This window comes from Euprymna scolopes, chromosome 43 (assembly GCF_053919585.1).
Source record: "Euprymna scolopes isolate OS-2025 chromosome 43, ASM5391958v1, whole genome shotgun sequence".
In the NCBI taxonomy this organism is placed as follows: Eukaryota; Metazoa; Mollusca; class Cephalopoda; order Sepiida; family Sepiolidae; genus Euprymna; species Euprymna scolopes.
Genome location: NC_136524.1, coordinates 54,007,291 through 54,035,047, shown reverse-complemented (window position 1 = coordinate 54,035,047; position 27,757 = coordinate 54,007,291). Strand labels below are relative to the sequence as shown.

General features: G+C 35.8%; 1 protein-coding gene across 2 annotated transcripts in view; it reads right to left on the bottom strand.

The window, feature by feature from the left end:
- LOC145268350 (serine/threonine-protein phosphatase 4 regulatory subunit 4-like) overlaps positions 1 to 27,757 on the bottom strand; it is a 295,902-nt gene that overhangs the window by 127,616 nt on the left and 140,529 nt on the right. For both annotated transcript variants that reach the window (XM_080123870.1, XM_080123872.1), the window contains exon 14: positions 435 to 608. In XM_080123870.1, coding sequence (XP_079979996.1) covers positions 435 to 608 — 174 coding nt within the window. The remainder of the gene's footprint in view (positions 1 to 434; positions 609 to 27,757) is intronic.

The window sequence follows — 27,757 nt, the reverse complement described above, 5'->3', positions numbered from 1 at the left end:
TTTGTCTCTGATGTATCGTTATTTTCATGGAAAGTGTTTGACTGAGCTTCAGTCTATGGTCCCCCCTCACCAAACTTTCACAAGAAACACTCGTCTAGCTGAAAACACTATCAATAATTCCCCCACTCGTTATCTGTGCCTAAACCTAAACGTAGATTCCATGAACAAAGCTTTTTTCTTAGAACTGCACGCCTGTGGAATTGTCTTCCGTTTTCCTGCTTTCCGGCTGACTACAATATGGTTGTCTTCAAGTCTAACGTAAATAAGTTCTTGATGAGCCGTTCCATATAAGTTAACAAACTTACCGAATTTTCATTACGAATGATTACTATATTGTCCAATTTCTACTGTACACTCTTTAACCCTTATCCTCGAGTGGCCTCTTGGCCTTGATAATGTGGTGATGCCTGTGTAAAAAAAACAAAAAAACTTACTGCTTTTTTAAGTCTATCATATATCACCGGCATCATTTTGGTATATATTCTCTCAGAGTTAAAACACTTTGGAAGACTTGCTAGGCTGAGCATAAATTCTTCTTGTAGTCGCCAACTATGAGATGAAAAAATCTGAGATTCTGCTGCCGTGAGGGCTGGAATGATGAGTCCAACCTGTTAAATAGAAGAAAAATTAGTTTATAAAAGAGATACAAAGGTAGATGTTAGTGATGGGACGATTCCAATTACTCCCATCCTCTGGTTCCTAAACAATTATCAATTCCTTTAAAATCTTTTAATATTGAGCAATGGAATTGTTTTTTTTTTTTTTTTTGTTTTTTTTGATTCCTGTAAAAACCCACATAACATGTGCATATATTTTCTCGCACGTAAAAATACACTTGTGAGCAGGGGAAGGATCTTTAGATTTTAGTTTTACTGGTTGTTTAAAATCAAAACATATTTATCATTTTACTATCAGTAGCAGTAATAGAAGATGAAGTTTTAAACAAAAAGAAACAAATAAAATAAGAAAAAGAATCGTTTGTGACATTGGAAGAAACAGGAACAATACACAAAAAGTTCTGATTTTTCAGATACCCCATTCTGATTAATCATCCCAAGGCTAGGAAAAAATGCTAGATTTTAAACAGATCTTAACAAAAATGAATGAAATAATTGGACAATAACAACACAATAATTATAAGTAAAATATTAATTATCTTTATTTAAAAAATAGTCCATTTATCACAATAAAAATGGCAAACTACAATAGCAAAACAAGTTTTCTAATATATTGATCATATATATCAGTTAGACATACTAAGATTAATTAATTATGCATAAATAAGACTGTGTTATAACAAACTGGGTACTTATGCAGAATTTTTTTAGACATTTTTTAGTAGACTTCTCGATCAGTCATACTATTAAAGCGCCACCTAGTGTTAAATATGTTAGCAATAGGGGTAGACAATTTTCATTCAAAAAGGTCCTTTCCTTATTTCAATTAGTGAAAGGGGATCCTATCGCCATACTTTCCCTTTAACATGTCAATTGTACTTATATTTCTTCATTTCTTTTTCTCCTTTACTTTCTCTCTCTGCTCTAACCAAGTCTGTCAACCTGTTTCAAAGATTCCAAAACTCCACCATGAAAAGTCTCAGAAAAAAATACATGATTAAACCTAGATTAAATCCAGCATGGAATGTGTGCCTACATTAAAACCACATCCTGTCAGATTATCCTTCAGCTAACATTCACGTCTGTGGAAACTTCAATCTTCACAATGTAGAATGGTTAACATACTCAAACAAAGCAGATGATGAGGGGAGGTTCTGTCACAATTTCTCTATAGCTTATGGCCTAACTTAGATTGTTCACGAACCTACCTATGTGCCTGACACTGATGGTCAGTATGTAAGTCTCCCAGACCTTTTTCTCACAACTTGCCCTGAACTATGTTCATCTTCCATTCTGTTTTCACTGGGATCTTCTGATCACTCAGTTGTATCAGTTAAGATAAAAATTAAATGTAATAAGTCCTCAGACGTATCTCTCCATCGTACAGTATATCGATACTCTATGAGATAGCTTCTGTACATTTATATCAGATCTATCTCTGCATTCCATGTTTGAAAAGAATATGTCGTCTATGGTATCAGACCTGATGGAATGGTTAACTGTAGGTATAGGCCGCTCCATACTCTAACAAAAAATTCCAGCAAAAACCTAACAGCCAGCCACGGTTCTTTCCAGAATGTGCTGCTGCCATTTCGCACAGAAATCAATTTTTCCATTGCTTCCAACGTAATAGATGTACTGAGACTAAAGTTGCTTTCAGGACTGCCAGCAGCCACTAAGAATGAGAAATTAGTATGCTCTGTTAAAGTCTGTTAAGTCCAAAGTAGCTGAGCAGCGGCTTAGTTCCCACCAGTTTTGGCGAATAACAAACAGGGTCCTGAACAGAAGTGTGTGCTCTATCCTAACCATTATCAATGGCTCTGAAGTAATCTCGTCAGCCTTGCACAAAGCCAAACTCTTTGCTAAGAAATTTGCAGCTAATTCTACCCTATGTGACCAAGGCCGCCAACCCCCATATTTCCTCCTGCATCAGAAAACATGCTATGCAGCATACAAATATCTGTGCATGATGTTGCCAAGCTAATCAAAAACCTTGATTCCAGTAAAGCAACTGGCCCTGACAGCATTCCAATTATAGTGCTGAAAAAGCTTCAACCAGAACTAGCTCCCATACTTACAAAACTTTTTAAGCATTCTTAAGAATTGCTTCCCAACATCCTGGAAAAATCTCATTAGTATGCCCCTTATTTAAGAATTCAGGTGATCGCTTATCTCCCTCTCAGTACAGGCCAATAAGTCTCCTGTGCGTCATGAGTAAGTTGCTGGAATCTATGTTAAATAGAGAAGTCGTCAACCACCTCAGCAAAAAATAACCTCCTTAGTGGCATGCAATATGGTTTCCGTTCTCCAAGATCTACAGTAGATGTGCTAACAGTTATATCTCATATGATTAGTCAATCTCTCGATGAAGGCTTCCTTTCTAGGGTAATTGCTCTTGACATTTCAAAGGCTTTTGATAGGATATGGCATAAAGGTTTACTCCACAAGATCTCTTGCTACGTAAAGCTGGAAATGTCTTCTTAATTATTAAATACTTTCAATCTGATAGGTTCATAAGAGTAGTGGTTAATGGGCAGAAATCAGAAGCTCACAGTATTAATTGCTGGAGTCCTTCAAGGGTCCATCCTAGGCCCAACTCTCTTCATAATCTACATCAACGACCTACCAAATCATATCCTTAGATCATACATAGATATTTATGCTGTTAACACTACCTAACTTCAAAGGCCGTAAATACTTTAACAGAGTTCAAAATACACATTTTTTTTCTTTTTTTACATGGGTGTCATCACTCAAGGCCCAGAGGCCACTCAAGGATAAGGGTTAATGGGTATACATTAGTCATTGTGATTTTAGCATAGTAAACATTAGTGGGAATTTTGTAACTTGGATTACTTAGGGGGACGGTTCAATAAAAACTTGCTTACGTTGGACTTGAAGACAATCAGATTGTAGTCAGCTGGAAAGCAGGCAAACGGAATAGAGTTCCACAGGCGAGCAGTTTTAAGAAAGAAGCTTTGTTCATGGAATCTATGTTTAGGTTTAGGCACAGATAAAGAGTGGGGGAAATTGTTGATAGTGGTTCTGGTTAGACGAGTGTTTTATGTGAAAGTCTGGCGAGGGAGGGACCATAGATTGAAGTTCAGATGAGCACCTGCCATGAAAATAACGATAAAGCAGGGACAGGCTCGCTACGTCTCTTCTGTGGGAAAGAGGTTGCAGGGAAGAGAAAAAGGCATCCCCCTCTAAGCTACAAAGTTTATTTTGAACTTTGTAGCCTAGTAGGGGATGCTCTTTCCTCTTCAAAGCAACCTATTTCCCACAGAAGAGACGTTGTGAGCCTGTCTCTGCTCTGTCATTATTTTCAGGGCAATTACTCATCTGAGCTCCAACGTATGGCCCCGCCCTCCCCCCCTTGCCAAACTTTCATGAAAAAACGCTCGTCTAGTTGAAACAACTATCTATAATTCCCCCCACTTTTTATCTGTGCCTAAACCAGAACGTAGGTTCCATGTTCAAAAACTGGCCATGAACAAAGTTTCTTTCTTAGAACTTCACACATGTGGTACTTTTTTCCGCTTCCCAGCTTTTCAGCTGACTATAATATGGTTGTCTTCAAGTCCAACGTAAAGAAGTTCTTGATGAGCCATTCCCCTTAATTAATCCCAATTTACCAAATTTCCATTACTAATGATTACTATATTTTCCCATTGACTACTGTACACTCATTAACACTTATCCTTGAGTGGTCTCCGGGCTTTGATAAGTGACAACTCCTATGTATAAAAAAAAAGGTAGGAATTAAATTCACATAAAAAAGAAAAAAAAAAAAAAACCTGGCAGAATTTGGACACTCCTCACCATAGCATATACTCTCATGAACCTTGTGTAAAAATATAATAATTTCAGTATTAGAAAATACTAGCGAGGGGTACCCAGTGTTGCCCGGGTGTTTGTAGGTGTGTGTGAAAAAAACCCCCGAAAATGTGATAAAAAACAGGTGCCCGTGAAAAAAAAAACAACGAAGCCTTGACGCGCAGTTGGAAAATAGTAAAGTGTGAAAAAAAACCCAGGTGCGCGTTTTTGATTGATGTGATGGCGATAGGTATTCAGCAGTAAGCATTTTGTGCGGGACAGTTTTGAATGAGGTGAATAAATCGGTTTGTTTGTTTTTAAAACCCGCTCCCTGTTTATTAGGAGGAGCGAAATGAAAGCGACATTGAACAAACGTTACTTAGCTCTCTTGAGACAACTGGCTTTCGGCCTGTGATTAGAGTCGAGTTTCGCTTTTTTTTATACCGAAAACCGAATGTAACGCGTGCCGATGCGGGAAATGTGGAATAATTAACGTTTGAAAGTCAATAAAATTAAATAGACAGGCGAGCTTCGTGGTTAAGTGCGAGATATTACAACTTATAGATGATATAAAAAGTTTTAAGAAGTTGTGAAGCGAGCAAGCGAGCGCTTCTCTGAAAGAAGCCTTTTGTGGACATCGAGGAAATGCGTACGTACATACATACATACATACATTTTTGCTTTTATATATATAGATTATCCGGGCCTTGATAAGTGGTAACTCCTTTGCAAAATCTTCTATATGGCCTTCCAGAAGTTTTCAGAATAGCACAACATTTGCATTACAGTTGAAAGAGATATTACTACAAAGGGGTCTAGAGTTTCATGTGTGTACTATCAATGAAAATGCTTATACGAAAAAAGTCTGGAAATTTATTGAAGGTACCCCATATTACTTAAAAAAAAAAAAAAAATGATTCATTGTTTGAAAGCACCAGATTCCAACGAATTTAGAAAGAAAATGGTAACTCATTTCAAAATTATTAGACCCTAACACTAGATATTATTTAGCGTTTTTTAACGCTCTTGCATCTATACACTAATTTTATCCGAGTTTTTGAAGAAACTGTTGAACTGTCGACAGATTGATGGCAGTTATCAACTCTACTTTTGTTGAAATTTTTTTGATTTTTGAGGCGTTATCTTTACAACATTGAGGTTACACATCGAGCAAAATATGGCACCAATCTTGATTACATCAGGTTTGCAAGACTTCAAAGACATCAATAAAACATTTAAATAAAAGCACCTTAAAATACTTTTTTTTTTCTTTTCTAACCTCAAACAAGGCATATTGCCATTTGGAATATAAGGGACAACTGTTTGGTATCGTGTCGAACTCATTATCAACATCATTTCTTTTCAAAGGGTGGAAGAGGTGACAAGAAACTCAGAAAGAGTAGTTTTAGTAGCAATACACACGGACGACAAAACACTTTAGGGGGTTCTGCTAAAATCGTCATATTGCAAAAACCAAAGCACTTTACGTCTTCAAAATACCACCATTTTGTTTGGAAATGAATATACTTCCAAATGAATTACTAAATAATAATGTACATTATATATTTTTAGAGTTTTAAGCAAATAAAATGATAAAAATGTGAATATCATAAAATGGCGTTTTCGGTAAAATTTTGTAATGATCCCCACCTCCCTCCTGATTTGTAAACACTCGTACCGTATTGATGTTAAGAATTTTTACATGAAATTTGGAAATTAACTAGAAGAGATGCCATTTTTAATAGTTTTGGGTGTCTGACATTGATTTGACCACTCGTTTTTTGTTGTGTAAAAAAGATTTCAAAATGACGAGTATGGAAAATTTTGAAAAACTTTTCTTTGGACACCCACTGTTAAATAAAATGTTGCAATATTTTGGATGTATAATGGGATATGACCCCACAAAGTGAGACGATTCTATTTATAAACGATGCTGCTAGGAACTGACGAATCAAATTAATTCACGTTCTGCTACCAACCAATCAGTAACCAGAATTGCTGCATAAATATTAAACCTTTTCTGTACCAATTTCACATGTGTTTTTCCGTCTCGACACGGTAAGAATATTTTACTCTGTGGAACTGTCTACTGCAAACAAGTCACCTCTCAGGACTTATGTGTAACAACGAACCATCGGAAACTGTTCTGTCTACTGCAAACCAGTCACCTCTCAAGACTTGTTTAGAACAACGAACCATCTGAAACTGTTCTGAAACTAAACATGGCCTATATACTTCTAGAGGTTATGTGCCCAGTGTGCGTCTTTATTTCGATGGATCCGAATCAAAATTCGAATTGTGGCAAGTTAAATTTCTAGGATACCTACGAATCCAAAAGCTACACAAAGTACTTCAAACACAATCTGAAAACAGAAACGACCCCGACTTCATTGAAAAGAACACAACTGTCTTTGAAGAATTAATACAGTGTTTAGATGACTGAAATCTATCACTGGTAATGATAGAAGCCCTGGACGATGTCTGCAAAGCATTAAACATATTGAGAGAGCATTATTTATCGAAAGGAAAACCCAAAATTATTTCTTTATACACTGAACTGACCTCTCTAAAACGAATGGAAGCCGAAACTATTACTGATTATATTATAAGAGCCGAAACGACTGCAAATTCTTTAAAAATGTCTGGTGAAGTTATAAGTAACAGTCTGTTAATTTCCATGGTCCTTAAGGGATTATCGAATGATTTCAAGCCATTTACCACCGTGATAACCCAGAAAGAAAAACCCATGACTTTTAGTCAATTCAAGCACTCAGAAGTTACAAAGAAACTGAAAAAATGATCACAGAACAAAACGAATCCACAAATATGAAATTTAAAAATACACACATAAAAACACCAAAATGAAATTATACCCATGCCAGGAATAAAAAACGCAACTTTGCCAAAAACAATTTTTCTCCTAAGAAAAGTACAAAAATTATTTGCTATAATTGTGGACGACCTAATCACAAGAGTTTCTAATGTAGATACAGGACTCAAAATGGCGACTACATTAAAAATGTAGAGAGCTCTGTTAGCGAACATACATTTTTATTTTTGCGTACGTTTAATGCTTCAACAAACAATAATAATTTTCTTGTCGATTGTGGGGCCACGGCACATGTGATTACAAAGGAATCTGATTTTATCAATTTTGACCCCAACTTTAAGCCACAAAATCATTTTGTAGAACTAGCTGACGGGAGTCGATTAAATGATATTGTTTTGAAAAAAGGCAATGCGAAAATCTCGCTAAAGAACAATAAAGATGAACTATGTTTCTGTATTTTAGAAAACGCTCTTCTAATCCCAAAATTTAAACAAAATATATTTTCTGTACAAGCTGCCACAAAACAAGGTGCAAATATAAACTTTAGCTTCAATAAATCAAAACTGGTATACCCGAATGGAACTGTATTCAACATTAAAAAAAATGGAAGACTATATTATTTAAATAGCGTAGTCCCATCGAAAACCACCTGCCATGAACTACAGACATGGCATAAAATTCTTAGACACTGCAATATTCCTGATATCAAAAAATTGCCGACTGTAGTTGATGGAATGAAAATACAAACATCAAAAACCTTCAACTGCAACATCTGTACGCAAGGGAAAATGACAAACTATCAAAGCAAGATACCAGACAAAAAGGCCAAAAAAATCCTATCAATGGTGCATTGTGACTTGAACGGTCCCGTGGAACCGATGGTCAGAGAACATTATAGATATGTGTTGAATTTCGTAGCTGACCATTTAGGTTTAATAATGGTTTACTTTTTAAAGAACAAATCTGATACCCTGCTAGCAACTAAAAAATATCTAGCCGAGATGGCTTTTTACGGTGAAGTCAAGTGTATTTGCTCTGACAACGGTACGGAATTCACCAATAAAGGCTTTGAACTTTTACTAATTAACCATCATATCAGGCATGAAACATCAGCTCCTAGATCACCACACCAAAACGGGACTGCTGAACGTGTGTGGCGGACACTTTTTGAAATGGCAAAATGCCTACTCATTAAATCCAAACTACCTAAAAACCTCTGGACATACGCACTTAGGCGGCAGCCTATATATGCAACAGGTGCTTTAACAAAAAACTATCTAAAACTCTATATGAATCTTTCTGCGGTAAAAAAACAAATTTAAGCAGAATGCATATATTTGGTTCAACTTGTTTCGCAAATATAGATAAAAAGAGTAAATTAAATATTAAAGCCGACAGAGGTATATTTCTTGGATATGATAAAAACAGTCCAGCCAATTTAATATTTTTTCCCCAAAAAAAATAAAATAAAAAGAATCCGATGTGTAAAATTCACCTACACGTTTAATTTTACAGAGGAAACCCCGTCATACGAAGAAGATGAAATTATATTCCCTCAGATAATTAAAACAAATGAAGACAATAAAAATGACGGAGACAAGAGTGTCCATGATGATGATAAAGTCGAAAGATATCCCAAAAGAAATAGAAGGCGACCTGATTTTTTTGTGGTCGACAATATAAAAGATTATCAAATCAACTACTGCTATTCAATGGAAAATGCGCCAAAAAAGCAATTAATTCAGAACATTGTGATGAATGGAAAATTGCCATGAAAAAAGAAATAGATGCCTTAACCGAAAATGATACCTATACGGTAGTGCCTCTCCCAAAAGATAAACATGTTATTTCTACAAGATGGGTCTTTACAAAAGAGACTACAGCATCAGGCGTAGAACAGTACAAAGCTAAATTTGTTGCTAAAGGGTACTCTCAGATTTACGATATAGAATATTTTTCTATGTTTTCACCGACCACAAACCTAACGGCAATCAGAATTTTACTGCAAATCGCATCACAATATGATCTAAACATCCATCAAATGGACGTAAAAAATGCTTATTTGAATGCCCCAATAGACTATGAAATTTATATTACCCCTCCAGAGGGGCTTATAATGAAAAATAAAAATAGCATGTGGCGACTTAACAAGTCATTATATGGTCTAAAGCAAAGTGCTCAGTGTTGGAATACAGTATTTCATTTAGACAATGTGCTGTAGACTCCTGTTTATATACCCAACACAAAGATGATAAACTACTGATTTTGGTTTTGTGGGACATGTTAACTGATGTTAAGAACAAATTAAGTAAAAGATTCAAAATAACCGATCTTGGCAAAATATCCTGGTTTCTGGGGATAGAATTTACTCAAAGCAAAGGACTTGTTACGATGACTCAATCAAGATACATCGACAAAATACTATTAAAATTTGGAATGGAAGAGTGCAAGAAACGCTCTACACCGGTCGAAAATGATATTAATAAAACTATACACACAGAATCTGAAATAATAAATGACAAAGAATACCGCAAAATTATAGGTAGTCTTATATATTTAATGACTGCAACCAGGCCCAACATATGCTATACAGTAACAAAACTGTCACAAAAATTATCACGACCGACAATGAAGGATTTAAACAGAGCTAAACAAGTCCTGCGTTATTTAAAAGGAACTAAAGAACAGAAGTTAGTATTTAGAAAATCAAGAAATCTCCTAAAATTAGAAGGTTTTTCGGATTCAGACTGGGGAAATGACGAAGATCGCAAGAGTATATCAGGATATTGTTCCAGACTCTCAGAAAATGGGCCTATTATTTCATGGAAATCTAAAAAGCAACAGATTGTATCTCTCTCTATGTGTGAAGCACAATTTATCGTGATCACACACACGACCCAAGAAGCACTCTACCTGAAAAATATCCTAAAGACTATTTTAGAGCCAGAATTAACTAAAAGCCCCGTTGTAATTAATTGTGATAATCAAGCCAGTATAGTCTTAGCACAGAACACGATAATCAACCAAAGATCTAAGCATATAGATATAAAATACCATTTCATAAAAAACGAGATGAAAGAGGAATCCATTATTTTGAATTACATATCATCAGAACAAAATAAAGTTACAGCGTTTTTTTTCTCAAAACTTGTTGGGGGATTCGCCTGAATAATTTTTTTTTTTTTTTCACGGCTCTGTATGTATATAGATTTCTATATATCAGAAAAAAAAAATATAGTCCTGGACAAGACGTTAAACTGTAACCATTTTACTTGCATTAACACTTTAACCTACTAATGCGTAACTAATACTTTTGTTGAAAAAAAAAAAAAAAAAACTCTTTGTAATTTTCCTTTTCGACAAAATACTTTTTCCATGCTTATTTAAAGGCGCGCAGAAATTACAATTGACTTTTATTTTTGTTTTGTGCACATTAGTTTTCTTTCTTATTTTTCAAAAATGTCCTATCTTTTTTACATTGTTTTCATTAACAAAAAAAAACAAAAAACACTCTTCAAACGGGCACATATTGCATGTCTGTTTATTTTTATGTATATTTATTTATATGTATGCATTTTTCTTTTCTTTTTTTTTACAAAAACTGTATAATCAAATTTAAGAAATTGCTTCTTTTTCACATACCCACCCCTTTTTAAGGTTGAAATACCTTCCATTTCTTTTATTTCTCTTCTCTGTACACATATCTGTTTTGACATTTGAGCACAATTAAAAATGGCATCTTTTTACATGCTAAAATTCTAAGATATAAACGATTTCTAATTTTTGTTATGTATAATTGAATATAAAAATATATATTTATTTTTGAGCAGAACGAACACAAAGGACTTCCCCATTATAAAAAATAGGGAGGATGTTGCAATATTTTGGATGTATAATGGGGTATGATCCCACACAGTTGGACGATTCTATTTATAAACGATGCTGCTAGGAACTAATGAATCGAATTAATTCACGTTCTGCTACCAACCAATCAGAAACCAGAATTGCTGCATAAATATTAAACCTTTTCTGTACCAATTTCACGTGTTTTTTTCCGTCTCGACACGGTAAGAATATTTTGCTCTGTGGAACTGTCTACTGCAAACAAGTCAGCTCTCAGGATTTGTGAGTAACAATGAACCATCGGAAACTGTTCTGTCTACTGCAAACCAGTCACCTCTCAAGACTTGTTTAGAACAACGAACCATCTGAAACTGTTCTGAAAATAAACATGGCTTACACTTCTAGATAAAACCATCTTTTTACTATGTTTATCTGTTAAAAAAATAATTGTACATTGCTGTCTCTCGTGGTAGGTAGCAATTAACAAAGATGATATCTGAAAAAAAAAGCATTTGGAATTTGAATCTAGACTGACATAGTATTAGTAGTAGCAGCAGCATTATCATCAGCAGCAGCAGTGATAGTATGGCGTGAACAGATGCATTTTTGTTCTTGTTAATTTTTATTCCAGATCAAATTTTTTTAAAATTGAAAATCTGGTAATAAAAAAAATTTCTTACATGTTTAGTTAGAGTTATTTTGTTATCAACCATATAAATATTTTTAAAAATTGGAGACTAGTCAAATTTTTTAAATATCTAAACAACTGAAGATGTAAAATATGATTGTTTTGGTTCACGTGCATTTTTCGTCTTTTTAAAAAAATTGTTTACCGTGGATTTATTATCAAATGGAAACTAATCTACACGATTATAAAAAAAAAAAAAATAAAATCAATATTTAAATATTTGTAGGAGGTGCTCAATTAAGAAAAAGACATGAAATGTAATTAAAATTAAAAAATAATTCGAAATATTTTTAACAATTTGTCAGCTTTAACAAAAAGTTGTTTCTTTTTTTATATTTAAATAGGTGGGACAAAAAATACTTGATACTTTTCCAAATGTCATGTTTTCTGTTAATGTTGTTTAACTAACATTTATTTTTGTCTGTTTGTTGTAATTCTTATAAAGTTTCACAATGGGTGTCAAACACCCTCTTAACAAACAAACAAAAAAAAACTCACTTAATTCTACGTATAGCCCTAGGTACGAGTGGCAAGCCTCCTCCTAAAACCTTTAGCCATATCATTAACGCTAAGTACAAGTGGCAGAGCTCCCCACCAAACAAAATTCCTCGGTAAGCTACATATAAGCGTAAAAAAGATTTTTCTTTAAAGAAAAGCGCACATGATTAATCTCCCATAAAAATAAATTGGTCAACTGTCCTAAAGCGCCAGAATGATCTTGAAATGGTGAATTATTTAGCATTAAACTTATGTGAAACCAACCCCCACTCTAAATTCTAAAATTGTTTTTTGTTTCTAAGTGTTCAGGATGTTCACACATAATTTTCCTTAGCCCTATCATTAACCCAAAGTCAGAGTGGCAACCTCCCCACCTTCTCATAATTGCACAAACATCCTCTTAAAACCACACATAATCGCCTTTGAGAAAAAAAAATACCCAGGACTTATCTACCATGGAAAAAAATTGGTTAACTGCCCTAACTGGAATGGTTCAAAATGGGAAATCATTTTACATTAAATTCTAAAATATTTTTTGCTTATCTTTTATAAATTTTTTTCAAGGTATTCACGTAATCTATATATATAAAAGCGAAAATGTATGTATGTATGTATGTACGCTTTTCCTCGATGTCCACAAAAGGCTTCCTTCAGAGAATCGCTCGCTCGCTTCACAACTTCTTAAAACTTTTTATATCATCTATAAATTGTAATATCTCACACTTAACCACGGAACTCGCCTGTCTATTTAATTTTATTGACTTTTAAACGTTAATTATTCTACATTTCCTGCATCGGCACGCGTTACATTCGGTTTTCGGTATAAACAAAAAGCGAAACTCGACTCTAATCACTGGCCAAAAGCCAGTGGTCTCTAGAGAGCTAAGTAACATTTGGTCAATGTCGACTTCGTCATATCAGACGGTAGCTTTCATTCCGAGACGAGACGCTCCCCCTAATAAACAGGGAGCGGGTTTTTAAAAACAAACAAACCGATTTATTGACCTTATTAAAAACTGTCCCGCACAAAATGCTTACTGCTGAATACCTATCGCCGTCACGTCAATCAAAAACGCGGACCTGCTTTGTTTTCACACTTTACTATTTTCTAACTGCGCGTCAAGGCTTCGTTTTTTTTTCACGGGCACCTGTTTTTTTTCACATTTCGGGTTTTTTTCACACACACCTACAAACGCCCGGGCAACGCCGGGTACCCCTTGCTAGTCTATATATATAAAAACGAAAATGTATGTATGTATGTGTGTATGTTTGTGTGTCTGCTAAAAACTTTCGACAGACAGAACAAAAATTCACAAACACGGCATCATATTCAAGCTCCATCCTTCGCACGAAAAATATTGAAAAATTGGCCAAAAATGTTAATTTTTTCACCCCGAAATCGACAATTTTCGACGGGGGGGAGGGTGTCAACAAAAACAGTCCTCTCATGACGATGACCGGTTCTACGCATGCGTCAGATGACGTCATGACCTGATTTACTTTAAATAGTTGAAGAACTGACTAAATTTCATGTACGTTGCGTTAGCTCAGTTGATTAGCGCGTTTAGAAGTGTTTATATACCCCCTAGACAATAATATCTATGATTTGCGAACACGCGTCATGGCTAGATTTATTTACGTCAACTTTTACACAATTCTTGCTATTTTGGCCCCACTCGTGTTGATTCAGCTTTTTCGCATAAAAGCGAAACCGATGTGAATCTAAGGTGCAGTTCTCGGCCCGTGGGCCAGGAGCATCCAGAAAGCAATGGATGTTTTGGTCAATGTCGCTTTTTACCATCATATCAAACAGTTGCTTTCATTTGGACACTCCCCTAATAAAGGGGGAGCTGGTTTTCTACAACACAGGGAAACAAAACCAGACAAAGTTGGGTAAAAAACAAACCCAAAAGAACTATCCTGCAGTTAAAATTGAGTACGGTCCTTTGACCTAATTAATTTCGCCGCGCACCTGCCATTAATAAATGTTGAATTAAAATTGCTTTCACTTACTTTCCTTTCGTGGGAAAGCGGGTAACTTATAAAGATTTTCGCCTCAATGTTCCACGTTTGATCCTACCTTTTTACCGATTTTTTAAATAATTTTTTTTTATTTTACTTTTTCTGTTTTTTTTTTTTTTTCTTTTTTCCGATTTTTCAAAAGAAGTTTAACATAGGACTTGGATCTATCTCCCCCCCCCCCCTCCCAACACATACACCTACAAACAGTGCTAGATTTTGATTTCAGTTTTTTGTACATAAAAAAGTAAAACAAAGTTCAATAATTCAACTTTTCTTTTAATGGATACATGGCATTTTTAAGGAATTACAGAATATTTATGTGCAGTTACTGCAGATTATTTTGAAACCATTAACTTTTTGGGATTGTCAGTAGCATATTCGGATTCCTTGTAGCATTACAAGTTCATTTTTTTCTTTTTAGATAATTGTTATTCTATCAACTTGCATGAAAATAGCTATGTAAAAGATGCTTAAAACCGTTTGAATTATGCAAATACCATCAATAGTTCAAAAGTTATGAGAATTTTAAGTGCCAAAATTTAGGCTTTTTCATGGAGATTTTTCTTTAAATAAAGTGGGCTAAAATACGGACCTCAACATTTCAAGAAATTTGGTAATTTCACCACCATTTATTTTTTTTTCAAGCTATTCTCATGAAACTTGGTACTCTTATGTAAAATTGTGTGTTCTTTCTGATTATGCAGTCAAATCTGATGTATATCTTTACCATAAGCCATGAATTATAAATTAAGATGCACAAATTTCAATTTTTATTAAAAAAAATGGTACCATACAGTGGGTGTCTATTTATGAACAAAACTAAGTATTATAGTAGTATTTAAATATGGCTTTATTGAGAATAGGTATTTTCCTGCCCAAACCCTAACCTCCTCACCAAAGGAGAGCTTAATTTGGGGTGTAGCCATTGAATGCATTCATGGCCGGAATTTACTACTCACCTCAAAGAAAACAAAAAATTGAGTAGATAAAGTTAAAGTTCAGAATAAAATCACGCTTTCTCTTAACGGTTAATTTAAAAAAAAAAAAAAATCTTCTGAACGCTATTAAAAGTTAAATTCTTCACTAGTTTGGAGACGGAATGCGTTGTTGTGATAAGTGATTTTTTTCTCTACTAATTCGCACTTTTTATTTTAAGATTCAAATATTAATAACTACATTTTATTTCAGTATTTAATTTATGTATTTCTGTTGTATTAAATGCTAGCTTTTTTTTTTTTTTTTTTTCTCTCGTCCATAAATGTTTATTTATCTACCGAGTTGATTGCAAAAATAGATTACCTAATTGTACTCATTTTTAGTTCGTGGGAGGGGAATCTATCACCATACTTTCCCTTAAACAGGACCGTTGGACTTTTATTAAGTACAATACTTAATAGTTATTTTTTATTTATTTATTTATTTTTATTTATTTTTTTTTTTTTTTAATGGAGAGTAGAAAACGCATTGTGGATGCGTTATCGGCAGCTCCTGTTACTCTCGCTTCTTCTTATTTGTCCCTCAGTCCTCATTTTTTAAATGAGTGATTTTTCTGACAAAGGGAGAAGAAAAAGCTGTTTTCTAGGTTGGCAGTATTTTTGCGCGAACAGTTGGCAGAGTTGGTGGAAATGTTCTGTTTTATGTCTATCCTTGTAGCCATGTCACTAGTAAGGGTGCTGGAGGTAAACGTTTTGTCTGGGCTGACGTTATCCGCCTGATAGTCAGGGACCCGAACCTTGGATTAACCACTAAGGAGGCTGTCCTATCAGCAGGTGCAAAGTACTGGGACTGCTGTATTGCCATTTGGTGAATGGAATCTGGACCATGCAGTAGCTTCTGGTGGGGCCTCTCGATGCCATACTAGTGGGTAATTGTTACGGCTTTACCTTATCATGTGGTACAAAAAAAAAAAATTCTTCGTTTCTTTTTCTCACTTAGTTTCCCCTCTCTGTCCTGCTCTAAGTAAATCTGTCGACCTAGTCCACAAATTCCAAAATTTCATCATGACAAGTTTCAAGAAAAAATACACGATTAAACCCGGTTCTCCAACTTCCAACGTAGACCCCTACTACCATGTCTCCTTCTCCAACATCAGGGGTCTACGTTCTAACCTTCCAGAGGTTGAAACCCAATTACAGGAGACTAAACCAGACCTTTTATTTTTAAGTGAAACTGGCATTGGACAGGCTATTTCCCTAGATGAGTTTGCAATTTCAGGATACTCTAACTTAACTTCTAAATCTGACCCCCAAGATCGCCATGGGCATGGAATATGTGCCTATATTAAAGATAGCTTTCCATGTGGGAGGGACATCTCCAGGGAAGATCCTAACTTACCCTATATGTGCTTCCGGGTTGCTTTAGCTCACACTACTGCATTTATATTTACTCTCTATCGCCCCCACAACAGCGGAGTTACTATCTTTCAAAGCATATCTGAGAAAATTGACCAAGTCCTTTCTACTTATCCTTCAGCTAACATTCACGTATGTGGAGACTTCAATGTTCACAACGTCGAATGGTTGACCCACTCAAACAAGACCGATGATGAGGGGAGGTTCTGTCATGATTTCTCCATTGCCTATGACCTCACTCAGATTGTTCAGGAACCTACCCGTGTGCCCGATAATGACGGCCAGTATGCGAGCCTACTAGACCTTTTTCTCACAACTTGCCCTGAACTATGTTCAGTTTCTGTTCTGTCGCCTCTTGGATCTTCCGACCACTCTGTTGTATCAATTAAGATAAAAATGAAATGTAATAAGTCCCCAGACGTACCACTTCATCGTACAGTATATCGATACACTAAGGCTGACTGGGATAGCTTCCGTACATTTATATCTGATCTACCTATGCATTCCATGTTTAAAAAGGATGTGTCCTCTATAGTATTAGACCTAACTGAATGGTTAATTGTAGGTATTGACCATTTCATACCCTCTAAAAAGTTTCAGCAAAAACCTAACAGCCAGCCATGGTTCTCTCCAGAATGTGCTGCTGCCATTGCGCACAGAAATCACTTTTTCCACTGCTTCAAACGTAATAGATGTATGGAAACTAAAGCCGTTTTCAGGACTGCCAGCAACCATTGTAAGAAAGTAATAAGGAACGCAAGAGAGTTGTATGCTCAATCTGTTAAGTCCAAAGTAGCTAAACAGCGGCTTGGTTCCCACCAGTTTTGGCAAATAGCAAACAGAGCCCTAAACAGAAGCGTGTGCTCCATCCCAACTATTATCAATGGACCTGAGGTAATCTCGTCAGCATCAGACAAAGCCAAACTCTTTGTCAAGAACTTTGCAGCTAATTCTACCCTTTGCGACCAAGACCGCCAACCCCCAATATTTCCTCCTGTATTAGAAAACACGCTATGTGATATACGTATATCTGTACGTGATGTTGCCAAGCTAATCAAAAACCTTGATTCCAGTAAAGCAACTGGCCCTGATGGTATTCCAATTATAGTACTCAAAAAACTTCAACCTGAACTAGCGCCCATACTTACAAAACTGTTTAAACGTTGTCTTAAGGAGAATAGTTTCCCATCTCCCTGGAAAATCTCATCAGTATGCCCTGTATTTAAGAATTCAGGTGATCGCTCATCCCCCTCTCAGTACAGGCCAATAAGTCTCCTGTGCGTCATGAGTAAGTTGCTAGAATCTGTGTTAAATACAGAAGTAATCAAACATCTCAACAAAAATAACCTTCTTAGTGACACTCAATATGGTTTCCGTTCTGCTAGATCTACAGCAGATGTCCTTACAGTTATATCGCATAGGATTAGCAAATCTCTCGACGGTGGCAATCTTTCTAGGGCAATTGCTCTTGACATATCTAAAGCCTTTGATAGGGTATGGCATAAAGGTTTACTTCATAAGATCGCTAGCTATGGTATAGCTGGAAATGTCTTCTCAATTATTAAATCATTTCTTTCTGATAGGTTCATAAGAGTAGTAGTTGAGGGGCAAAAATCAGAAGCTCACAGTATTAATGCCGGTGTCCCTCAGGGATCCATCCTGGGCCCAACTCTTTTCCTGATCTACATTAATGATCTTCCAAATCATATCCTTACATCATTTGTAGACATTTATGCTGACGACACTACCATTTATGGTACCACATCTAAGACAGTAAACGAGCAAGTACTCTCCAATTCTCTCTCCTCTGATCTTGAGCATGTAGTACAATGGGGAAAGGAGTGGCTGGTTACTTTTAATGCATCTAAAACCAAGCTTCTCTCTTTACATCATCAACATTTTAATCCACATTTGTCATCAATTGAAATGAATGGCTCTCGTCTTCAGGAGGCCTCAAGTTTTGACAGGCTTCTGGGCTTGACCATTACTCCTGATCTTAAATGGAACACGTATATCAAATCTGTTGCCAAGGCCGCTGGAAAAATGGTGGGATCTTTCTATCGATCCAGTAGATATCTCACTGCTGATGCTATTCTCTATCTATATAAGAGCCAGGTACGTCCAAGGATGGAATACTGTTGCCACATCTGGGCAGGAGCTGCTAGAAAGGACTTGGCCTGCCTTGATAGAGTTCAAAATAGACTTCGTAGCCTCGTAGGAGATGTCCTTTTCTCCTCCTTACAACCTCTATCTCACAGAAGAGATGTTGCGAGTTTGTCTCTGATGTATCGTTATTTTCATGGAAAGTGTTCAACTGAGCTTCAATCTATGGTCCCCCCTCGCCAAACTTTCACAAGAAACACTCGTCTAGCTGTAAACACTATCAATAATTTCCCCCACTCTTTATCTGTGCCTAAACCTAAACATAGATTCCATGAACAAAGCTTCTTTCTTAGAACTGCACGCCTGTGGAATTGTCTTCCGTTTTCCTGCTTTCCGGCTGACTACAATATGGTTGTGTTCAAGTCTAAGGTAAATAAGTTCTTGATGAGCCGTTCCATATAAGTTATTAAATTTACCAAATTTTCATTACTAATGATTACTATATTGACCAACTTCTACTGTACACTCTTTAACCCTTATCCTTGAGTGGCCTCTGGGCCTTGAATATGTGGTGATGCCTTTGTAAAAAAAAAAAAAAAAAAAAAAAAAAGTAGATATGAATTAATCACAGAAATAAATCAAAGAAAATTTTTCATATAGATTTTGGATTTCTGTAAAAGATGGAAATTCCCCTAATCGACCAGAACCTATGAATTTTGGGACCAGTCCAATTTTCAATTTCGTAAATCCTCCCTATCTGGCACAAAATATACCCCTATTTTCTGAGATGCAACCATAAATCGTACTCTACATAATTCCTTGATGTAACTTTCACAGTACCAGGATACCAGGAATCCTGATAAGCAACAACTATATATTCACAAGTTGATGGTAATTTTTGTTATTTCTATTCCGTTTTTTTTACTGAAATTCAATTATGTAAACAAAGAAATAAAACGGTAATTTTTTTTACCAGGTTTCCACTTTAACATTTAAAATGATTGCTTCTGTACGTTTTAGGGTATGCTGAAAACGAATATTGCATTTAAATTTTCTGCAAATAAATAGTTTTCCGAATATTAAGCAATTTATCTGTGCCTAAACCTAAACGTAGATTCCATGAACAAAGCTTTTTTATTAGAACTGCACGCCTGTGGAATTGTCTTCCGTTTTCCTGCTTTCCGGCTGACTACAATATGATTGTCTTCAAGTCTAACGTAAATAAGTTCTTGATGAGCCGTTCCATATAAGTTATCAAATTTAACAAATTTTCATTACTAATGATTATTATATTGTCCAGTTTCTACTGTACACTTTTTAACCCTTATCCTTGAGTGGCCTCTTGGCCTTGATAATGTGTTGATACCTATGAAAAAAAAAAAACAAAAAAAAAAACAGAAAAAGTCCAATGTGAACAAGTTCTAATTGAATCGTCCCCCTAAGTAATCCAAGTTACAAAATTCCCACTGTTTACTATGCTAACACAATGACTAATGTATACCTATTAACCCTTATCCTTGAGTGGCCTCTGGGCCTTGATAAGTGGTGACACCTATGTAAAAAAAAAAAAAAAGCCATTTCTTATGTTATCGCTGCTGGCCATCTTGGTATGCGCAAGCACGCAAACGCAACCCCGAGGAACTATGCACAAACACGCATACCAAGATGGCCACCAGCAATAAAGTAAGAAATGGCATTGCTTAATATCTGGAAAGCTACTTATTTGCAGAAAATTTAAATGCGATATTCGTTTTCAGCATAATCGAAAACCTATAAAGGTAGTCATTTTAAAGAAAAATGTTAAGGTGGAAACAAGGTAAAAATTTACAAAATGCATGAACAATGAAATTGTTTATCAAACCGCCTAATTATTATTATTATTTAGATATCCTCAGTTAAAAAAAAAACGGGTTTGTTTTACAGATTCGAACAAATGGTCTTGACAATGAGTTAAAAATAAATTCAAGTTTCACAATATCTTTTTTTTATTTAATTGTTAGGTGAAAGTACAGAATAGTTAACAAAAAACACCCTTCTTTCCCCATGTTAAGGGTGGGTTTCTAAATAACCTTATTATTTCAGCAGGGTAGCATAAGTGCACAAGTACCTTTTGTTATATAATTTTTTTTTTTTTTGAATACTAAAAAACACAAAGTACAAATAGAAGTTAGTACATTTTGTTATTTTTACTAAAAATAACGAATAAATTTTTTTGTAAATTTTAGATATTATTTTTCCAGAGTTACACCCATTAAAAACTACCAACTTTGTTGGGGTTTGTTGTGTATTTTTTTTTTAAACTTTTAACTAGACATACATACACGAAATCGGAAATGCGCCATGTACAACTCATGCTCTCTACCGATCTAAGTTATGACAGCAAGATTACTTCCAGCACCCTCAAAATGCATCGCTAGATTGCCACAAATAACAGGAACGTGCTCAAGGCAATGAAAACAAAGATTCCGGCCACGATTATAGTGTTAAAAACAACAAAATAGTATTGTTTGGAAATCAAATTTGAAAAACTTGAAAATAATTTTTTTAAAGTGACGAACTCAATAAAAAATGACTAGTCTATTAAGACTATTTTTAAAAGAATACTTTAGTCAGCTCAGCGCATGACTTGCTTAGCAACTGTTTTTCTGTAAGCGGATTTGATTTCTATAAAAGACTAGCGGGGGGGGGGGTACCGGTGTTTTTGGGTGTGTGTGGTCGGGCAGGTGTGGGAGGTGTTAATGAAAACCTAAGAATAAGCGAAGTAAAAAAAACAGAAAAACGAACATTAAAAAATCTGAAAACATGTGAAAAATGGTTTAAATAACCCTGCTTCAATATTAAAATTTAAAAAAAAATTAAAAAAAAAGAAGACATCTCACACCTCGATTCGAACCAAAACCCTTTAAATAATGAGGCCGCTCTCTAAGCAACTGAGCTAAGATGACATTGCCAAAATTGTGTCAGTTTTTCAAATATTTAAACTAAATCAGGTTACGTATGACGCATGTGTAGAAGCGAATTGGTCATGAGATGAGGGTTTTTGCTAACCCCCCCTGTAGAAAAGTGATGATTTCAGAGTGAAAAATTTAATGTTTTTGGCCAATTTTTCGATATTTGTCGGGCGATGGTTGGAAGTTTAAAATGATATGGATCTGGCAAAAATCCGTGACTCGTGTGGAAAGTTTTTGCAAGACATTCAAACACACATACATACAAACAAACATACATACATACATACAAACACACATTTTCGCTTTTATACATATAGACTAGCGAGAGGTACTCGGCGTTGCCCGGGTGTTTTTCGGTGTGTGTGGTCGGAGCGGGGATGGGTGTGTTAATGAAACTCTAAGAATAAGCGAAGCAAAAAAAAAAAAAAAAACAAACGTTAAAAAACCCTGCTTAGCGGTGGGGGGGGGGGTGTACCCGGCGTAATCAAAACCTCGAAAAAAAAAAAAAAAACACAACAAAAAACTAACGTAAGGCAAACCAACGATGTTAAATGTAAAAATCAAAAAAACAAAAAAAGAAAACAGAAAAACGAACGTTAAAAAAAAAACATGTGAAAAATGGCTTAAATAAGCCTGTTTCGATATTAAAATTTAAAAAAAATCGGTGGGTACCTGAGTGTTTTGGGTTGTGTGTGGTCGGTCGGGGGTGTTAATGAAAACCTAAGAATAAGCGAAGTAAAAAAAAAAAAAAACAGAAAAACGAACGTTACGTGAAAAATGGCTTAAAGAACACTGGTTCAATATTTAAAAAGTAAAAAAATAAAAAAAAGACATCTCACACCACGATTCAAACCCAAAACGTTTAGATAATGAACCAACGCGCTAATCAACTGACCTAACGCGACCTACATGAAATTTGTTCAGTTTTTCAACTATTTAAAGTAAATCAGGTCATGATGCCATCTGATGCATGCGTAGAATCGCACGTCGTCATGAGAGGACGGTTTTTGTTGAGCACCCCCCTGTTGAAAATTGTCGATTTTGGGGTGAAAAAATGAACATTTTTGGCCAATTTTTCGATATTTTTCGAGCGAAGGATGGGGCTTCGATATGATACCGAGTTTGTGAATTTTCGTTGTGTCTGTCGAAAGTTTTTAGCAGACACACAAACATACACACATTTTCGCTTTTATATATATATACTAGCGGGGGGGGGGGGTACCCGGCGTTGCCCGGGTGTTTGTAGGTGTGTGTATGGGTGGGGGTGGGGGGTAATTAATAACCTTGCTTAAATATTATAAAAAAGACGATGTAAAAAAAAAACAACCCAAAACCAAAACGAAAAAAAAGATGGCATAAATAAACCTGTGTATGGGCGAGGGGTAAACTAAAGAATAAGCGAAGTAATAAAAAAAAAAAGTTGCCCGGGTGTTCAAAGGTGTAAAAGAAAAAAAATAGTTTAGGTCGGGAAGAGGGATTGAACCCGGAAAGCCTTGACGACGCGGAGGTGGAGACCAAAGCCAACTACTTAACCGTCTCGACTACGAGTGAGAGTAATTGATTACCTGTTAAGTTAAGGCTTATAAAGCTAGTAAAAGAGGTTTGATTGACAGGAAGACGCTAAATGAGGTCATCACGGGATCGTTATTTTAAGCTTTCACTTCCCCCCAGATGATGGTGGGAAGGGGGGAAAGCAGCGCGCGAAAGCCGAGAACACAACGTTTTAATTTCACTGTATTTATACTTAAATGCAGGACAAACAATGGCCATAGCGAAAAAAGTCGACGTAAATAAATCTAGAGACGACCCGCATTCTCAAATCCTAGATATTATGATATAGGACCCATATAAAGAGTTTTAAGCGATAGTAACGACCCCAGGAGCGTGTGCTCGAAAAGCCTTTTGAAGAAATACACGAAATGGTCACACACATTTTGCCTTTTATATATATAGACTAGCGGGGGGTACCTGGCGATGCCCGGGTGTCTTGTGGTAAATCAAAACTCCGGGGTGGGGGGTTAAATAATAAAATAAATGTTTTGGTAGGTAAGTATGAGAATCGAACCCGTACCCTTGAGTTGGAAATTAATGTGTTAAAAAAAAAAAACCTGCTACGTTAACCATTGACCCACGGCGACAACAGACAATGTTAAGCAGGTTATTTAACTATAAAAAGAGGCGTGCGCAATAGAAGTTAACTCTGCTGCTTCCATTTGACCTAATTAAGAAGGTCAAATAGAAGTCACGCAGCGTTTGGGTTTGTTTACCCAAATTTAACTGTTTCTTTCCCCAACAGATGTTGGGGAGGGGTGTCTGATCAAAGCTGATTGCTTCTGGACGTTTTTCCCAGCGCAATGCCGAGAAGACGTCGTTTGAGTTTAGTTTCACATATTTATACTAAAAAGCCCAATCAACACGCGAGAAGCCAAAATAGCAATAATTTTGTAAAAATCGACGTAAATAAATCTATACGCTACGCACTTTCCTAATTCCTAGATATTATGATATAGGACCTATATACACAGTTTTAAGCGATAGTAACGACCCCGGGAGCGGGTGCGAAAGAAGCCTTTTGAAGACATACACAAAATGATCACACTCATTTTGCCTTTTATATATATAGACTAGCAAGGGGTACCCAGCGTTGCCCGGGTGTTTGTAGGTGTGTGTGAAAAAAAACAGGTGCTCGTGAAAAAAAAAAACCGAAGCGTTGACGACGTGCAGTTGGAAAATAGTAAAGTGTGAAAAAAAATCAGGTGTGCGTTTTTGATTGATGTGACAGCGATAGCTATTCAGCAGTTAGCATTTTGTGCGGGACAGTTTTTAATGAGGTGAATAAATCGGTTTGTTTGTTTTTAAAAACCCGCTCCCTATTTATTAGGGGGAGCGTCTCGTCTCGAAATGAAAGCTACCGTCTGATATGACGAAGTCGACATTGACCAAATGTTACTTAGCTCTCTAGAGACCACTGGCTTTCGGACAGTGATTAGAGTCGAGTTTCGCTTTTTTTTATACCGAAAACCGACTGTAACGCGCGCCGATGCGGGAAATGTCGAATAATTAATGTTTAAAAGTCAATAAAATTAAATAGACAGGCGAGTTCCGTGGTTAAGTGTGAGATATTACAATTTATAGATGATATAAAAAGTTTTAAGAAGTTGTGAAGCGAGCGAGCACTTCTCTGAAAGAAGCCTTTTGTGGACATCGAGGAAAAGCATACATACATACATTTTCGCTTTTATATATATAGATAACATTTGAAATAAAATTCCACGCAATCAATAATTATTAAATATTTACATATTATACATGAAAATAATTCTGAAACTATTATCTATATGAAAACGGATGATATATATATCAATTTATCTTATCAATTTTGAAATATTCGTCGTCAACTTTGTTCGGTCGTTACTTTGCTTCCTGTGGTCATAAAAAAAAAATCAAAGTCCAGTACAGATGGACTTCTATGGTTATATAGCCTGTAAAATTTCAGCCATAACCAATCAAATTCAACCCCGCGCATGTGTTGATTGATTGATTGATTGATTGGTTTTACGGCATATCAACCTATGTGGTCATTTAATGCCGGAGTCCTTTTTTTTTTTTTTTAAACTTTTTTTTATTGGGGGAGGGGGGATGACTTTTTCAGCCTTTCCTCCCTTTTTTTATGAAATTGAACTAAGAAATTAAATGTTGTATTCATACATCGATGTGTATATTTGGATGACTTTAAATTTCCTTAAATTTTCTTATATAAATTTACTTTCCTTAGGTATGCTAGAATATTTGCTGAGTTGACCTTTTCAAAAAGGTCTTCCATATTGCTTTCTGTATAATATAATTTTCTAGTTGGGGCAAGGTCATCACACCCAACTAGGATATGTTTTACTGTGAGTGTCTCCTGGCATGAGATGCACTCTGGCACCGATTCTCCATTTAGTATATAAGAATGAGTAAAGTTGGTGTGCCCTATGCGCAGCCGAGTCAGTATCACATCTTCTTGGCGTGATCTCTTGATGTCCGGACATCGTTCCTTAAGTTCAGGTTTGATTGAGTATAATTTGTTGCCCTCTTGCTGACTCCACCGCAGTTGCCATTTTTCCTGTATGTATGCTTTTATCTGGGGTCTAAGATCAGTATGTGGAATCTTAAAATTGTCAGTTGGAAGGTGAGAAGATCTTTTTGCAGCTGTATCTGCCCTGTCATTGCCTTTGATCCCCACATGGCTGGGGATCCAGACAAGAATAATGTTTTTAGTAGTTGAAAGGATATTGATTTTTTCTATTAATTTTGTTGTTAGTGGGTTTTCTTGTTTTTGATTTTGTATAGATAATAGGACTGATAGAGAATCAGTGAGAATGATGAAGTTTTTGGTGGTTTCCTCTGAAATTATGTTGAGTGCTAGATCGATAGCTATAGTCTCTGCAGTGAATATAGATGCTTCATTTTGAAGATTTCTCTTCATTGTAGTTTTATGGTACGTTGCTGCACATCCAGTGTGATTGTTGCTTTTAGACCCGTCTGTGTAGATAAAGGTGTAGTCTGAATATTGTAATTTTAAATGTTGAAATTCGTCGTGGTATTCAATAGGGTTTGTGGTAGATTTGGACTTTTTGTTTAGGTTCAGTTTTATTTCTACTTGTTTCATGGTCCATGGGGGTGTTTTAGGCAGTATGAAGTTGTGAATGCTGGAGATTGGAATTTTCGATTCTTCAATGCTTTCCTTCATTCGGAGCCCGAAAGTTTTGATAGTTTTTCTTCTCATGTTAAAGAGTTCTTCATATTTAGGATAGAAGGTACATTGGTATGCAGGGTTGTTTGGGCAAGACTTCAGTTTCAGTAAATATTTAAGGGATAACTTTTCTCGCCTTAGATCTAGTGGGGGTTCGTGTGCTTCCGTGTATAGACTGTTCACAGGGGAAGTTCTGTATGCTCCTAGGGCCAATCTTAGGCCAGTATGGTGAATAGGGTCTAGGCTTTTTATATATGATGTTCGGGTTGATCCATATATGAAACAACCGTAGTCTAGCTTTGAGCGGACTAGTGCTCTGTAAAGTTTAAGGAGTGTTTCCCTGTCTGCACCCCAATCGGTATGTGCTACCACTCTCAAAAGATTTACAGCTTTGCTACATTTTTTTTTCAGATAGTTTATGTGTGGGATGAATGTTAACTTTTTGTCAAATAAAATCCCTAAGAATTTGTACTGGTCAGTAACGGGTATGGGCATTCCTTCCATGATTAGGACAGGATCATTATGCATGTTCTTTAGTTTGCAGAAATGCATGCATTTAGTTTTTCTTTTGGAGAATCTAAATCCATTCTCTTCCGTCCATCTCATTACTTTGTTTAAGCACAATTGAAGCTTCCTTTCTATTATAGATATATATCTAGATCTACAGCATATTAGGAAGTCATCCACATATAGGGAGCAATCTACCCCAGGGTTAAGGTTTTTTACAATGTTGTTAATTCGGATACTGAACAGGGTCACTGACAGTATACTCCCTTGAGGTACTCTATTCTCTTGTTCTTTCAAGTCCGAGAGAGCTGTGCCAACCTTTATTCTGAAACGTCTATTTTTTAAAAAATTTTCAATAAAAATTGGCATTCTGCCTTTTAGTCCAAGCGCCTTCAGATCCCTTGTAACACCGTACTTCCACACAGTATCGTAGGCTTTTTCCATGTCAAAAAAACACTGCTGTTAAATGTTCCTTCCTTACAAAGGCTTCTCTGATGAAGGTTTCAAGTCTGACTATGTGGTCTATTGAACTTCGGTTTTTCCTGAATCCTGTTTGAAATTCTGTAATAAGATTCTCTGTTTCCAGGAACCAGATTAGTCTTTTGTTTATAATCCTTTCCATGGTCTTACAAATGCAGCTTGTTAGAGCTATTGGCCTGAAATTCAATGGATCTGAGACGTTACTTGATTGGGATTGGATGTTTGAGTTTTCAGATTTGGGGATTGGTATTATTGTGGCCTCTTTCCAGGTCTCGGGTACGTTTCCACTGGACCATATAATATTGAAAATTTCAAG